This window comes from Serinus canaria, chromosome 6 (assembly GCF_022539315.1).
Source record: "Serinus canaria isolate serCan28SL12 chromosome 6, serCan2020, whole genome shotgun sequence".
NCBI classification, from domain to species: Eukaryota; Metazoa; Chordata; class Aves; order Passeriformes; family Fringillidae; genus Serinus; species Serinus canaria.
The window spans coordinates 18,975,595-18,991,342 of record NC_066320.1 but is presented as its reverse complement, the minus strand read 5'-3'; the positions used below and the strand labels follow the sequence as shown (position 1 = coordinate 18,991,342).

The window sequence follows — 15,748 nt, the reverse complement described above, 5'->3', positions numbered from 1 at the left end:
TGGTTCAGGATCTGGACTGAAGTCCAGGTTACATCCAACGTGGTACATCTGTAGCTCCTCATTGTAGAGCTCACATGGTAAAGCACACTCTTTATTTCATTTGCTCAGATGGGCAGGCCCATTAACTCCCCAGGGATTTATTTCAGGCTCTCTGGAGAGGCGAGGGAAGTACCTCTGCCACAGTGCACATTAATCATGTTTTCAAAGATAACTCCATAACCAGCTGCTTCTAGAGCTATCAAGATTATTCTAACACAGGGGGTGAGTAGGGAAAGGGCAGTCAAAACCCAGCTACAACAGTAACACAGACTAACTAGATTTAAACTGCAAACACAAACAAAAGGATACAGTGATTTTAGTAATATAAGAAAGATCTTCCCCCCACTATATCCCTATCAAATCCAAGAGAGAAATTGCAGCTTGTGAAGGAAAACTCATATAAAAGCAATGAGCATCAAGGACTAACAACTGCTTTACTGCAAAAGAGAAGTGACAATCATGGAGGGAAATGTGTGTGTAAATATAGGGGCAGGAGAACATGGCAAAGAATGCTAAGAAAAGATTACTTATTGTATAGGTAGGCTAGAGAAATCTCAGTCTGGCTTATTTTCTTTCCTTAGCTTCCGAAGTTTAATGACTTGTATGAGATGTAAAGTAAATTGTCCAAAAAAATGTAACAGCAATGTGCTTATTAAAACACACAGTAATATTTTCCTCCAAAGCTGATGCACTTAGGATAATTTCCTATAAAAATTATCTCAAACATATTAGACAACTCCATTTCACATTGCATAAGTGGTAGCAAGAATGTGAAAAAATGGACAGAGTGTAATAATATATAACAATTGTAATAATATATAAAAAAATTACAGGTGGTCAGAACTTAATTTGAAAGTAACTCCAATGATTGGTGAACTAATAAGCCAAGGCACATGATGTGTCTTGTGCTCACTGGAGCCATAGAAAATTTTAAAAGTCACAATGCAGTCCTTTATGATGCCTCATGGTACCCACAGCCCTCAGTCAGAGGCCAAAATTTCTCCTACAACCCATGGGGAGTCCTCAGCACCCATGAAAGTAAAATACACAATGCGGCATGCTGAGAAAAGAGCCACACAGTTATGTATGTAACTCCATGCAGCTTCCTCTTGAGATTCTTGGTTGTAAACCCATTCCTATGTTTTGTTGCCCAAGATATTTTATTTCCTTCTTATGGTCCTCTCTCCTCTGCTGTTTCTCTCCCACTCCAAACAACCAACCAGGGAGTGGTCTAACTGTGCAACGCAGTTAGGAAGTGAGAGAGCTACCTGAAAGTGTTCCCTCTCCCCCTGAATTAGAGAATCCCACCTCTTCTCCAAGAGTCTTTCTCTCAGTCTCTCAGACTCTGCAGAAATCTTTCATTTTAGCACAGAAAGATCAATTAGTATCAACTGCTCTTGTCATATCATAGAATGGTTTGGGTTGTGAGGGATTTTTAAAGGTCTCCTAGTTCAGCCCCTTCAACAAGTTGGGACATCTTCAACCAGATCAGATTGCTCAGAGCCCCATCCACCCTGGCCTCAAATCTTTCCAGGGATGGGGCATCTACAGCCTCCCAGGGAAACCTGTTCCAGTGTCTCATTGTAAAAAATTGCTTCTTCATATCTATCTAAATCTGCTCTCTTCTAGTTTAAACTAATTATCCCTTGTCCTATCTCAGCAGGCCCTGCTAAAAGCTTGTCCCCATCTTTCTCCCTTTTGTCACAGAGATGTCTTCCAGCCCTCTGACTATTTTAATGGCCCTCCTCTAGACCCACTCCAACAGGTCCAATTCTGTCCTGTGCTGGGACCCCAGAGCTGGATGCAGTGTTCCAGCTGGGGTATCACAGAGCAGAGCAGGGGGGCAGAATCCCCTCCCTCAACCTGCTGGCCATGCTGCTTCGGATGCAGCCCAGAACACGTTTGGCTTTCTGGGCTGTCAATGCACATTGCTGGGTCATATCCAGCCCCTCATCCATCAGCACTCCCAAGTCCTTCTGGGCAGGGCTGTTCTTGATCTGTTCATCCAATACTGTGAGGGCAGCAGGGTGCTGCTGGTGTAACTTGGGGGCCTGCCATCATTGAGTGACACGGTCAGAACAATGAAGAGTTTGGAACAGATGTGCAAACTTCATCACCACCCATGAAACAGAAGTACATGTGCGTTTTGAGATCCTAATTCTGAAAGAGATTTCTGAAACTGGTGTCTGATATCCCATCCCCAAACATGCAGTAGCATAAAGGTTATGGCTATGCTCTCTTGAGACTTCCGGCATTTTTTAAAACACACCCTGTAGAGAAGACTCTTACCACATTTTTAAAAAATCATCCTAAATAATCCACACTGATATTCTACTTCCGAAATGAAAGTCCCTTTTACCTCCATCAATGGCAAAGGAAAATAATTAAATTGACTCGCATGCACCAGGCACACACCCATTGTCCCCATGGCCCTGGGGGGGATGCCCGCACAGGCGAGCTGCCACAGCCCAGCTCGGCTCCCAGACTTCCTTGCCACCTCGGAAGGTGGCCGAGGTTGCGGGATGGATTTGTGGTACCGGCGTGCGGCTTCCTCGAACAAAGCGCGAGTGTGTCCCGCGATTTCCCGCGAGCCGGTGCAGTCGGGGCACGTCGCTCCCGGCGTGTCCCCGCGCTGTCCCCCGGGCGGCGGCCGGGGAGGGGCGTCAGCGGGGCAGTCCCCGAGCATTGATAACCCCGTGCCGGGCCCGCCGCGGGCAGCCGGGGAGCGCCTGTCCCCGCACTGCCACGCACCGCACAGCACACCGTGAGTGCCTCGGGACTGGGCGGAAATCACCGGGGTGCGGGAAAACTGGGTGCGGGGGAAAGAGCGGGGTTGTCCGATGCTGCTCGCAGCTGTGATGCCTCAGCCTGCGAATGCGAGCGCCGGCTGCTGCTGTCCAGTTTCGTCTTCCCGGCCTCCGCCTGGGGTGGTCCCGGGATGGAGCTGACGGATGGACGGACACGAACTAAAATACCCGGGGATTAAGAGCCTGGAGGGATCAGCCGGCTCCGCGCCCGGCTCGGGCTAGCGGGACCCCGGGGGCTCCGCTCCCGCCGGGGCGCCGCCTGCCACGGTCTGTGTGTCCGCAGGGCGCGGAAGATGCGGCGGGAGGGAGGGCCCCGCGCCGGGACGCCCCGTCGCTGAGGCACGCCGAGGATGAGGCCGCCCCTGGCGCTGCTCGCCCTGGCCGCCCTGGGGGCCGCCGCCAGCGGCGTGGAGCGGGAGGCGGCGGAGGAGTGGCGGACGGGGAGGTTCTCCACGCCGGAGCAGCAGCGGTGCCGCTGGGAGCTGCTCTCGGCGGCGGGGGCCAGCGAGCTGCGGCTGAGCTGCCGGGCGACGGGCGGCGGGGCGGAGCGGAGCTGCGCCTACCGCGGGGAGCCGCGGCGCTGCCCGGCCTTCGGCGCCCGCAGCCGCCACTACTGGCGGCAGATCCTGTCCCGGCTGCGGCGGCGGCGGCACCCCTGCGCTCCGGGAGCGCCGCTCAGCGCCCGCCTCTGCGGCCCGGACCGTGCCCCACCCGAGGCGCAGCTGCGGCTGCTGCCCGACCCCGGCCCGGCCACGCCGGCCCCCGGCCCGGCGCCCTCCGAGGACCCGGCGCAGACCTACTGCGCCGAGCGGTGGCACTCGCTGTGCAGCTTCTTCGTCGGCTTCTGGGAGGGCTGAACCGCTCCGGCCCGCGGGAGGGAGCGCGGCCGCCCGGGCTCCGCACCCGGACACTCCCGGTCTCGCCTGCCCTCGGCCACCGCCGCCAATGCCCCCCGACTCTGTCCGCTCTCCTCTTCTACTCCCCAATAAAGCAGTAACTATTTTGTGACAAGAAGCTCGCGTAATTCTTTGTCTCAAAGCCCTGTAACCCCTGCAGCGCTATTCCAGTGTGTAACTGACCCGGGTGAGAGCACCTGGGCGCAGTTCATGCATTCAAGTACGTTAACTTTTTTCAAGGGACACAAATACGAAGAGACAGCTGTTCTCTCCGCAAAATCAGTTTCTATGAGCCTAAAGTTTAAAGTTAGACTGGTTACCCAAGTAGAAAACCATACATTTCTACCAGAATAAGAAACGACTGAGACCTCACTGAACAGTAAGTCCATCTCGATGACAGAGATTTCACAAGCTACATGACCCAGTCCTGTTTCCCACAGAGCAGCTGGGCAACTGTCTCCAAACAAGAACTTGAACAGGGATGGGTGAGAAACCATCTGAGAAAAGAAAGCTTGAGAAACTCAGAAGCATCTAGGTACGGGAACTGGATTTAGGTGATGAATGATATTTCACACAGCAAAAAAAAAAGGGGTTTGAGAGATACTTTATCCACACAAAATGGGGTGCATTTTGGTAAGGAAAGCTAAAGTTTCCCTCAGCTGTCAGGGGTCCTACACAACTCTAGACATCTGCCTATGATCAGGAACAGTTGCAGACTCTTTCTGTAGGTTTTAAGGATGGCCGTGAGAAGGCCACTAAGAAGTAAGCAGGATCTTCCCAGTGCCTCTCACAAGGATCTGGACTGTTGCTTGCAGCTCTTAGTGCCAAGATAATTTCCTTTACAGCAAATAGCTGGATAATGCTCTATGCAAGCACTATGCCAAAGCTTCATCATCACTGAATATGGCTTGGATGACTTTTTTTTTAATGACTGCTCACTTTTCCTTCATGTGCCTGCCACCCAAGCAGCCACAGAGCGGGCTGCTGGCTAGAGCATTGCACAGTACCTTGCAATAATACCCAGCTTTGTTTTACTTCCATGGCCCCCGGCACAGCAGCTTTGTGCAATGCTGCTAGAGCTTGTATTTCTCACCATCAGATGCAAAGGTGGAACACCATGGCAACCAAGCTGATTACCCACATCACTCTGCATTTAAAAACCCAGCTAGGAACTCTGAACAAATTCATTGTTTACCCAAGAGAGAGAGGAAAGACAAGGATCCCTTACTCTATGTTTAACCACAATATTTCCCTAAATCTCCAAAATAGTTTGAATTCTTCCTTTTAGCACCACTAACTAATACAATACAACAACCCAAGAGACTGTATTAATTGCATTTACTGTGGTTAATAACACTAAACCCTAGTGCTGAATAGTAAACAAATATTCAGTTTTTCTACTGACAAACCGATCTGCAGATCCCAGAGGCTGGGAAACCATAGTGAGATCCTCAGATTTGTTTTTAAGGGGGAAGACTATGGCTTTTTGCTTCCTATCTCAACATTTTAATCCTCTCCCATGACTAGATAACAGCTGCCACCACCAGCTAAGGTAACCAAATCAGGAACACTTTGTCGCCAAGATCTTCACTTCCAACAGAAACAATTCATTTTAGTCCTGTGGCAGCTCCACAAGATGTACTCATTACACTTCCCACCCCTGGATTTAGTTCAGCTCCCCAGATTTGCCCATGTACCCACCCTTTACCTCTGCTCTCCCACTGCAGCTGTGGCAGTCCTTCACCACTGCTCTGGGTCCTGGCTTGGCTGGCTGCTGTCATCACATCCTTCCTTCCTCAGCACCTCCTGACTGTCCTCAGCAAGAGCCAGCATGGCCAACCTGGCAGGCCCAAACCCTGACTGTTTATCCTATTGGCCTGATAAACTCTTGCCTCCCAGAGGAAGGTGGTGCTGGGAATAATTAACCTTTCCCATATGCAGCTGCTGTTAGGACTGTCGTCACAAGGGTGCTGCCTTCTGACAGATCACTAGGTGTGTTTTTCTAGGAAAAGCATAAGCTACCTTAAAAAAAAACCAAACCCAAATTATTGACATTTCCACTTCCGGAAATGAATTCTGGGAGTTCTAACTAAGGAAGTTTTCAGGAGAAAAAAAACAAAACAAAACAAAATATTTGTGCCATATTGCACACAACATTGTTTTCTCTCCTCTGGCTGCTGAGCTCATCTCTGTATCTGGAGGTTCCAAGAGAACCTTGAAAGCTGGCAATACCATTTCCTGATTTTCCTTTGGAGAAAAATCAGTGAAGCTGAATCTGGGCATACAATTAGTGTGTCTGGTTTTAATAGCTCTCTTTATATGTAGAAAGCCCTTGATCGTATTAAATAGCATTAATCTCTCTTTCACCACCTTCTGATTTTGAAGGAACAATTAGAAGATGTTACTGTAATTTGCAAGGTTAAAGAAGGCAGTAAGCTGTCTTGCTGCACGTAGCAACTCTTTCCTGTAAAGTGACATCAAAAATTAATAAATGGAATGGAATTACTCTTTCATCACTGTCTGAGCAGAGCTTGTCCTACAATGGATCTGGAGTTTGCAGACCCCAGACTTTGAGCATTTCAGTCTTTTGTCCCAGTCCACAACAGGAATTACTCTTTCCTGGGTTCTGCACTAGGCATTGCCTTCTGGAAGATGCTGATTTTCCCTCTCGGTCTTTATTCATTCCTCTGAATTTCAACAAGTGAAAACTGCTCAGGCAGTCATAGCTCAACCCTCAGCTCTACCAGCTGTGCTTGCCTCTATTTGCATATTAAAGTTTCCACATGTAATTTTGACACCGATTTTTCCTGCTTGAATTTATGACCAGCCTGTGCTATGGGAGTCTGTAAAGGGATACAATGATTTTGGAAGTTTGTGGTGCAAGTTAAAAGCCATCAGACTATTAGCAAATAAGAATAAGGTGGAGACACAGAAATAATAAAAATAAATGAAAAATTTAAAAAAGCAACTATTCAAGCTGGAGCTCACTGGATGATGGAACCTGGAATATTTGGGAATCTCTCTTTATTTGCCTCTGACATATTTCAGGCCTCCCTTGTGCTGTGAACCCTATCTAAGACTTACTGTAAAGCCAAGCAGCACACAAGGTAAATGAACGGCAGGCTTTGTCAACTTGCCAAACAACAAATCCCCTCCTCTGTAATAATCTGGATTTTTTAAGAATTCCAAACTCACTTCATGAACACAGCTACACGAAAGAGGTTTTTAACTGTACAGTATTACAGAATTTAGATTAACTCTCTCAGCCCTCACTCTCCATCCTTACGTGGAAGGGATATGTTAAATACAAGTATGAGTAGAATATCTCCAGCATTAAAAGAAATAATTTTAGGGCTTAGCCTCCTCTGCTCTGTGCTGTGCCCTGTGAAGTGTGGACAGGCTGCACTGCCTCTCAGAAGGTAGATACTTTGCCCAATTTATTTCAAGGCCTCAGCAGGTAAATGATGCACATTTCCTGAAGGCGCAGGCCGCGCTGAGCCCGCGGTGCCGGTGGCCGAGAGCGGCAGGGCCCGAGCAGCGGCTCCGGTCAGCACCGGGCAGCCCTGGCTCTACAGCCCTGGCTCTACAGCCCCGGCTCTACAGCCCTGGCTCTGACAGCCCGGGCTCTACAGCCCCGGCTCTACAGCCCTGGCTCTGACAGCCCCGGGCAGCCCCGGCTCTACAGCCCTGGCTCTGACAGACCCGGGCAGCCCTGGCTCTGACAGCCCCGGGCAGCCCCGGCTCTACAGCCCTGGCTCTGACAGCCCCGGGCAGCCCCGGTTCTACAGCCCTGGCTCTGACAGACCCGACTCTGACAGCCCCGGGCAGCCCCGGCTGTGACAGACCCGGCCAGCAGGGACAGACACGGAGCATTGGCTCCTGGGGTGTCAGCACCCCGGGGAAACACGCAGCCGCTTCCGTGAGAGAAGATAAATAAAAAATAAATTTAAATAAATAAATAAATAAATAAATAAATAAATATAGAATCTCTTCATAGATGCATTTCATCTCTTCATAGAGCACTGTCCTGGCTGCTGGCCCTTGCAGTCAGGACAGGCACAGGTGCTCCGGTACCGAGGGCTCTGCTGCCTGCTGGGGCACACACACTGCGCCGCCCCACACCAGCACGTCGGCAGCAGTTCCTACAACCATTTTACACCCACAGCGGAGCTGTCAGACCAGCTGGAGAAGCTTTCATGTTCATCTGCTAGAGGAAACCTAGAAATAATTGCTCCATGTAAAATAAGACTTCTTAGGACTAAGTTGTAGTTAATTTTAGGCTCTAACATGATATTATTTTCTGGCATAAAATGAGAAAGCGTTTGATGGAAGCATCATGGTAAAACATAGAACTAATTTATTACCACACATTCACAAAGTACTAAAGTATCTATTTAACAAAGGAAATCCATAGGACAAAATCTAGTCCCATTATAGTTATCCAAACCTAAAATACAAAATTGTATGTAATACCTACTTAAGCACACATTCTTAATTTAATAAAAAATGTCTTAAAGAATTTCATTCTCCATATTATTTCCAGAGCCTGTATTTAATCTGACTACTGGAGCCAGCAGATATTTTCTCATGAGTAAATTAAAGTCTTAGGGCCCAAAATGTCTATAGGGCTTGAATTCTTGGTTGAAAAAGAACAAAAAAATAAAAAATCCTAATTAAAGTAATTTATTTTTTTCACGCTGCAGTTGTAACTAGAAAATACATTAGATGTATCATCCTCAGAGTTAGTTTAGTGAAATGCAGGAGAAGAAAGTGTAGTGGCTAACCTTTTAAAGCTGTGTTTCTTTTCAATTTAAAAAAGTACTGTGCACTTCCCTAAGTCACAATCCTTAGCAACATCATGATTTGCACTAACAAGAATAAATATAGCCTCAACTCCATGTGTTTGCTGCTTCTTTTTTAATCTTAAGAGCAAAACCTTCCAAAATTATGAATAAATTTATCACCGGGATTCTTTTGCTGGGAAAAGACTAACAAGACAGCCGCACAAGACAGTATTATTTCGTGTTGGTCGAGACAAGATGCTGAGGATTTCGAGCCATCTTTTGTTTCTGCTCAAAGACAAATGGTAGAAAATTTATATGCATGCTTCTGTCCTGACAGCAAAGGGCTTCAGCGTGGCTCTCGCTGGGAGCTAATGGCCCTTGGGGATGCTGCTCTCTGAAGTCCCTGGGCATGAAATGATCTCTCGCAATTCATCTCCCGTTAATAGCAGCTCCAAGACTACAGTGTCTCTTTTTTTTTTAAGTCCTTTTATCCCCGGCTGAAGCTGCCTGTGTTCCATTGGAGCCGAGAGGGTGTAGTGTGATGGTTTTCTCCCCTCAGCTCTATTCTCTCGCAGCCCTCAGCAGACGTCGGGGCGAGCTGGAGGCCCTATGGCGAGCGGGGCTGATGTCATCCCACCCAGCAGGGGCCAATGAACGCCTGCAGCCCCCGCCCGGCGCACACGGACACACGGACAGCATCTCAATGGCCTCGAGGGGCTCTCTGGAGCTTTATGGGGCCTGGCAAATGGCAGCGGGAACGGGACGGCTCCATTCAATGGGCAACTCTGGGCCGGGAACATTGTGGGGCCGTGGGCTTGTAGGAAAACATCAGCAGAAAACAAAAAGAAGTTTGGTTTAAGAAAGAAATTATTATAGACCCAAGGGAGATAAAGCTTCTGTTTTCATTTCTGGGAGAGGAGGTAGCCCTGGGGAGGGGCCAGCCATGTGCAGGGGACACCTATGGGGAAAAAACAGGACTGGGGCACCAAGAGGAGCCAGCTGGGCCTTTCTGCCAGCACCAGGCTGAGGAGAGAGCCCAAATCACCTGGCACTGGTTGCTTTCTTCCTTTTAACGTGCCCATGTGGTGAACGTGGCTTAGTAATAAAATAACATCACAAAATGCCTATATGCCTAATGATACCCCAATGTAATCAGCCACAGCTTGGTCTGCCTTTTACAGAGGTCCTCCTCACCTGCAAGGGTTGTGCAGATGTTTCATTGCCTTCTTCATGCTCTTTGCCGCCTCGGGAAATCAGACTCTGATGCTCAGGTACGTTTCCACCTCTGTAGTTCTTCTGCTCACAACCTGATGGAGTGGGGGGACTCTCAACAGTGCTAGTTCCTTTCAAATTATTCAAACTAAGGTGCCAGTGCGGAGTAGGCTTCTTGTGGGAATTTTGGAGCTAACTCCTGAATGAGGTTAATGAAAATATTTCCATCGCACATCAGTTGCAGTAGAAGTCATTTACACTTGAGAGGAAGTACCAGCTAATTTTAAATCAGTGAAAGTGTGAGTAAAAAATTGGCATAAGTAACTCAGAAGATAAGGCTGGAAAAGTCAAAATTTCCTGAAAAATGATAGCTCATTTGTTTTTTTTTATTATTACAGTCTAGGTAAGGAGTAAGTCCATATAAATATTCTTTGAAAATTTAAAACAGTGTTTTTTTGGAAAGCCTCTCTTTTCTAGGCACCTTAGGGATCCTGTTCAGCACAGGCTTGTGCTGTTAACCCAGTTATCCCACATGGGCACCCCAAGACTGGGTAATATTGTGAGGGGTGTGTGGCCATTGTCACTCAACAGCAAACTGAAGCCATCTCCAGTCTAGTGACAAGCACAAACTATATTTTACCAACACTGGATGATCACCATTTATAAATACATATAATATAAAAATAATTATAAAAAAGTGGTCTGAAATCTTGTGTGGGGAGGGGGTGAAGGGACAGAGATTTAAGGCTAACAGAGTTTTTAGCTACGTTTCTATTGGTAAATTAACCTTTCCAAAACCTTCAATAATTGCTTGAAGCCATGGAAAGGTAGCTTCTGTCAGATCTTCTCTCTTTAACTCCTAGGGACAACTTTTGTGGACTCTCATAGAAATGCATTATCATTCCACTTCATGTGTGTGTCTGCATGAGCTCACCACAGGGAAGAGCATCCTTCTCTGAGCAAAACAGTTTTTACAGCTGCTGCTGCTCTTGAGTTGCATTAAGGTTCTAGCTGGAAGAAGTCAGAACAAGCAGTATGATTTCTGTTAGGTCTGTTAAACCAACACAGCCATGCCACTGCCAAGACTGGAAGAGCAGTAGGATGTAGAGGGAGAAACGCCCCACTGCCTCCCAATCTATTAAAATGAGCCACAAACACAATCCTGTGGTAAGTCAGGGCAATATGCAAATGACTGCATGTCCCAGAAACCCTAATCCTATCAAGAATGCAGAAGATGTTAATTTGACCATCTTTCACAGCTCATAAATCTATCTGTAGCAAAGCCAGGCTGGCAGATGTCATCCACTAGCACTTCTTTGAGGCTGGCAGTCTCGGCATAGATGCCCAATCATGCCTCAGTAAAGACCAATGAAGAGCATTGTTTGTGTGGCCCGAGGGCAGCTTCTCACATTTTGCTACAATAGAGGAAAACAGTGGGAAATGTGAATGACTGATTGGCAGAACTGGTGGTCTTGGTTGTCCTGCTTTCCACATACGGAGCTACAGATTTCACATGCATTTTTCATCAGCGGCGAGCAGATTAGTCTACCTTGTTCCCAACAGTTAGTGGTGTATATTCCCCAACTTAAATTTTTGAATCCTAAACTATAAATACAAGCTGGACATAGTTCCTTTTCTCTCAGGCAGATGCTCCTTATTTACTTCAAAGAGCAAACAGCTTTATTATGATTGGATCTTACTCCTAAGATTTAACATCTAGGATAGAAATATTCTATTTCAAAGCAAGCAAAGGTCTGTAAATAAAATATCTCTATAGCAATATACTCATTTTATCCTTCTTAAATACAAGCTTTGAAATTACCTGTTGCCACATACCTTCTTTAATACCAGCCAGAATTAATCTTATTTTTACAGTGAATGTGGTAAAATGGTAGTACACATTGCTCAGAGCGGGTGGTAGATCACCCATCCTTGGAAACATTCAAGTTGGTGGCTTTGAGCAACCTGATGACATAGTTAAAGATGTCCCTGCTCATTGCAGGGGTTTGGACTAAATGAGCTTTAAGGATCCCTTCCTACCTAAACCACTCCAGGATTTTGTAATAATTTGCTTTTAAAAGGTGTATATTGAGAGCACCACGGCAGATATTTTTGTGTGAAGTTACCTGGGAGCAAGGTGGATGGACCTCACTTTTATGAACTGAAATGTCTTTCAGCTTCTCAGTGGATATTGTGACTATCACAGAACTCCACATCAAATCATTTTATTACAGCGTTGGGCTGAAAAAAGAAACAAGACAAAATGATAAAGAATGCTGTAGAGAAACAGGAATTTCCAGGAATACAAATGGCACGTGACTGTCTGCTATTACAGGTACAGACATCTGGAAACTGCTGTTCATTTAGGATGTGTGCATTCCTGTCACAAGCCACCCACATCACCTTGTTTTAGACCATGAAGCTGCAGCCCCACAGAACAGATTTCTCATGCTCGTTCAGAAGGTCTAGAGAGGCTCAGGCTCTGAACTGAGAAGCTGAGCTGCTTAATGCTGGCAAATCCCTGCTGTCTGCAACAAGGGAGAAAGTGCAAAAGACAGCCACAGTTAAATAATTCAGATGGGTCTAAAGAGACAGAATGCTGCAAAGAAGAAGAAATCTCAATGAAGTCAATTTTAAAACTTAAGGACATAATGAATTTGCTTGGAAAATCCTGGTTGCATTTTACCTTTAGAATTAGATACAACAGGGGAGAATGCATTCTGTCTGATGATGAGGTGATTACTATTCCAACTCAATAACCTTAAATCACTATTGCTAAATTATGGTATAAAAAGAGTTTTGATTAATTTTCTGCACACTAACAAAATTAAGAGGCAAATATGTGTTTACAGATATGAGATAATTCATTATGCTAAAACTAGTAGGTCAGTGAGTCCAAACACACTATATTAAGTAGGTTAAAGATGCTGAACCACAAATTCCACAAAATAAGTACTGTAAATTCTGTCCAGTGGAGGAGACATATTAAACACTATTTTGTAGTTTTTCTTTCTTTAAAGGAAAACATGTTATTTATTGATATTGCAGTAAAACATCTGTAATACATAACAATGCACCCTATCACACAATATCTAAGCTATTAATTGTACAAAGTCACACCATTATTCTTTCTTCTTTACAAAAAACTAAACACAGCTGAAACTTGATATATGAAATATTTAACTCATACATTTTGTTCAACTGCTTTACTGAACAGCTAGTATTTCTGAGAAAGGGAAGTCTCAGAAGACATAGAGGAGGCATACCTAAACCCAAGAGTTTATGGACTATTTTATACGAGTCCTTGGCTTTTAAAATTTGCCACAAGGTTCTCGTATCTCTTGCAAAGTATTGTCATGATTTCAGTATTTCTGCTGGACTATGTCCCTACAGCTGACACATGGAACTCACATGAATAAAACTATCCAAAACTTTAAAGCACGTCCCTGAATAAATCTATTTACACTAAGTGGCATATTTCCGTTCTGACTGAAATATTCCACTTAACTGCTCCAGGTCAGAAATTACTATTATTTCTTTCTGTATTTTATAAATATCTGTTCTTTTTATTAGTTTCCAAATTTATAATTGACTAAGAACACTTTTAATAGTAGGTGGTGTTTCCGAAGTGCTTTGGAATATGGTTTAATATACAATTACATAAAAAAGCAGGTTTCTATATTTGTCCAGCTCTATCCATAATGGGTTATTCCCATTAGAATTCCCCCTGGGACTTATCTGATCTGTGCTACTATTGAGAATTGCTTGAAATGAGCTAGCTCATCATTCTGCCTCTCCACCTCATTTTGAGTCTGATTATACAAACGTCATGAGGCTTTTAAAGCTGCCCAAAATGCTTACATGGCATATATATATGTAGGATGTTGGATAGAAGGTTTACTGTAAGGTTTTTATTTCAGAAATTCAGCAATCTGACACACTGACAAAAAAGAGCAGCATGTTTCTCTAATTTTTCCTTCTTATCAAGACACTTGGTGCCTTGTCACTCTAATTTAGTGTGGACTATTTCCTTGACCTCGTGGTGTATCACTGACCTGATTTTCTCTGTTAATGTAGTTGCCACCACTCTGAGTTTATCTCATGTTTGCTATGCTTCAGTAAAATACTTTCAAATAGGGAACCATGATCAGACATTGGTCATCATATGCAGGTTTATTTATTTAAAGATGACACATTTGGACTGCTTAGTAGCTCACTCTATCATTAATTAAAACAATACTTAATGTGACGGCTGTCAGCCTCTACTTTGACTAAAAAGCTGTCAGATACAATATCCCCCTCAGCTGGGTCATAATATTACATAGACTAATTGATTTATTGTTACTTATTTTTGCAAGAAAATCTGTTTTTTCCTTTCATAGAATCACAGAATCAGTAAGATTGGAAAAGCCCTCGAAGACTGAGTCCAACCTATTTGCTTAATTTATTTTCCTTTCTTATTTACTTACCAGCTTCTTTATCAGGCTAGTAAAATATAATATTTCTCTATACATCTATTGATCTATGATGCCCACAGCCCCACAAAATTGAATAGATTTCTTGTGAAATAAATAAATATGAATGAATAAATTTATTGCGAAATAAGCTTCCAAATGCATTGCTGCAAACTTTACCTTTTTGAAGAGCAGCTGGACAGCACATAGCCAGACACCTCTGGCCCTGACAAAAACAACTAGTTCCCAATCCACTTCATAGGCTACTTTTATCAGCTCCACCATTCAACATTAATCCTTCCCCACATGTACCACTCCAGTTCTGTACAGAGTATTAACAAGTGACATGAAGCTGCATTTCCAACTATAAAAGGCCTCAATCACACATTCTTAGGCACTGGTGCATCTTCTTTTGCTCCTTAAACAATTCTCATTTGTTTTACATGCTAAGGTCTGCAAATACTTCGTGGTCTTTTGAAAACTGCAAATGGTCCTAGCTTAAAAACTCTGCAAGGAAGTGCTCACCTGGCTGTGTCACTGCACATGTCAGGAGCCACCCCAATCGCCTTTGGTGCCACCCAGGACCCCAGCTGAAACACACATAAATGAACCAGCTTTATCAGGACTGCAGATGGAGAGATTGATCTCACCTCCTCTTCCTTTGAATTCCCTGGCTGCATTAAAGTGCCCACCTTCCCATACACATCCTACCACTGTACAGAATCCAGATGGGTAATTTAATGTGACATTGCTCTTATGCTGTCTACAGGGGGTTTTCAGCTTGTCTCTGATCAATGTTTCAAACCCAAAGTTTTGAGGCTTTATTGTGCAGGGCCTTTGCCTTTGGTATTTAAACCCTATTTCTTTTCTTGCGCACACTTTTCCCCAGATCTAACATTAATGTCCACACATCAGTGTTTGTTTGCTTTTTTATGCCAAATGTAAATTGGGAAGCTGATGTACCATGATTACTTTGGCCATCCCTAACAATTATATTTGCAATTCCTAACATGCCTTTTCAGTGTGTATAGAATTTGCCTTTCTTTTTTTGCAGGTTATTATTTCATCTATTCTCTCCCTCCTGTCTGTCTTCTCTGAGTTGCCAACCTTGCCCTTTTTAGGGCAGAACTTGTTATCTTCAAACCAATCACCTACATGCTTTTTCTTTTGTGTTCTGCTCTGGCTGCCTGTAGCTTTTTCTAATCTAGTGAGCCACAGGGAGAAGGAAGAAACCCCCTGATACTCTCAGAAGCACCGCTGCTTATGCTTGCTGCACAGGGACAACAGGGACACACCTCCCTTTATCCCTTTATCCATGGTAGCACCACCTCCACCGCCTACTACAACTACTGCAACAGCTCCAAGAACCAGAGAGGGGCAGGCCTCAGTCAGCCTCACTGCCAGGCAAGAAAGCAGCCTTCAGCTCAACACCAATCAAGTCTCTATTTTTTTAAACTGGAAGGCAAGAAGGAAAGCACCCATGGGGCTCTTTCCAGTGAAAGAGAAAACCCATTTTATTACATTAAGTTCAGGAGATGGGCCAAAGACAAGGACTC

General features: G+C 45.0%; 1 protein-coding gene across 1 annotated transcript; it reads left to right on the top strand.

Moving 5' to 3' along the window:
* Window positions 1-3,196: 3,196 nt before the first annotated feature.
* Window positions 3,197-3,703, top strand: FGFBP3 (fibroblast growth factor binding protein 3). The gene has a single exon (XM_030241170.2). The coding sequence runs from the start codon at window positions 3,197-3,199 to the stop codon at window positions 3,701-3,703; it is 507 nt and encodes a 168-aa protein (XP_030097030.2).
* The last annotated feature ends 12,045 nt before the right edge of the window (window positions 3,704-15,748 follow it).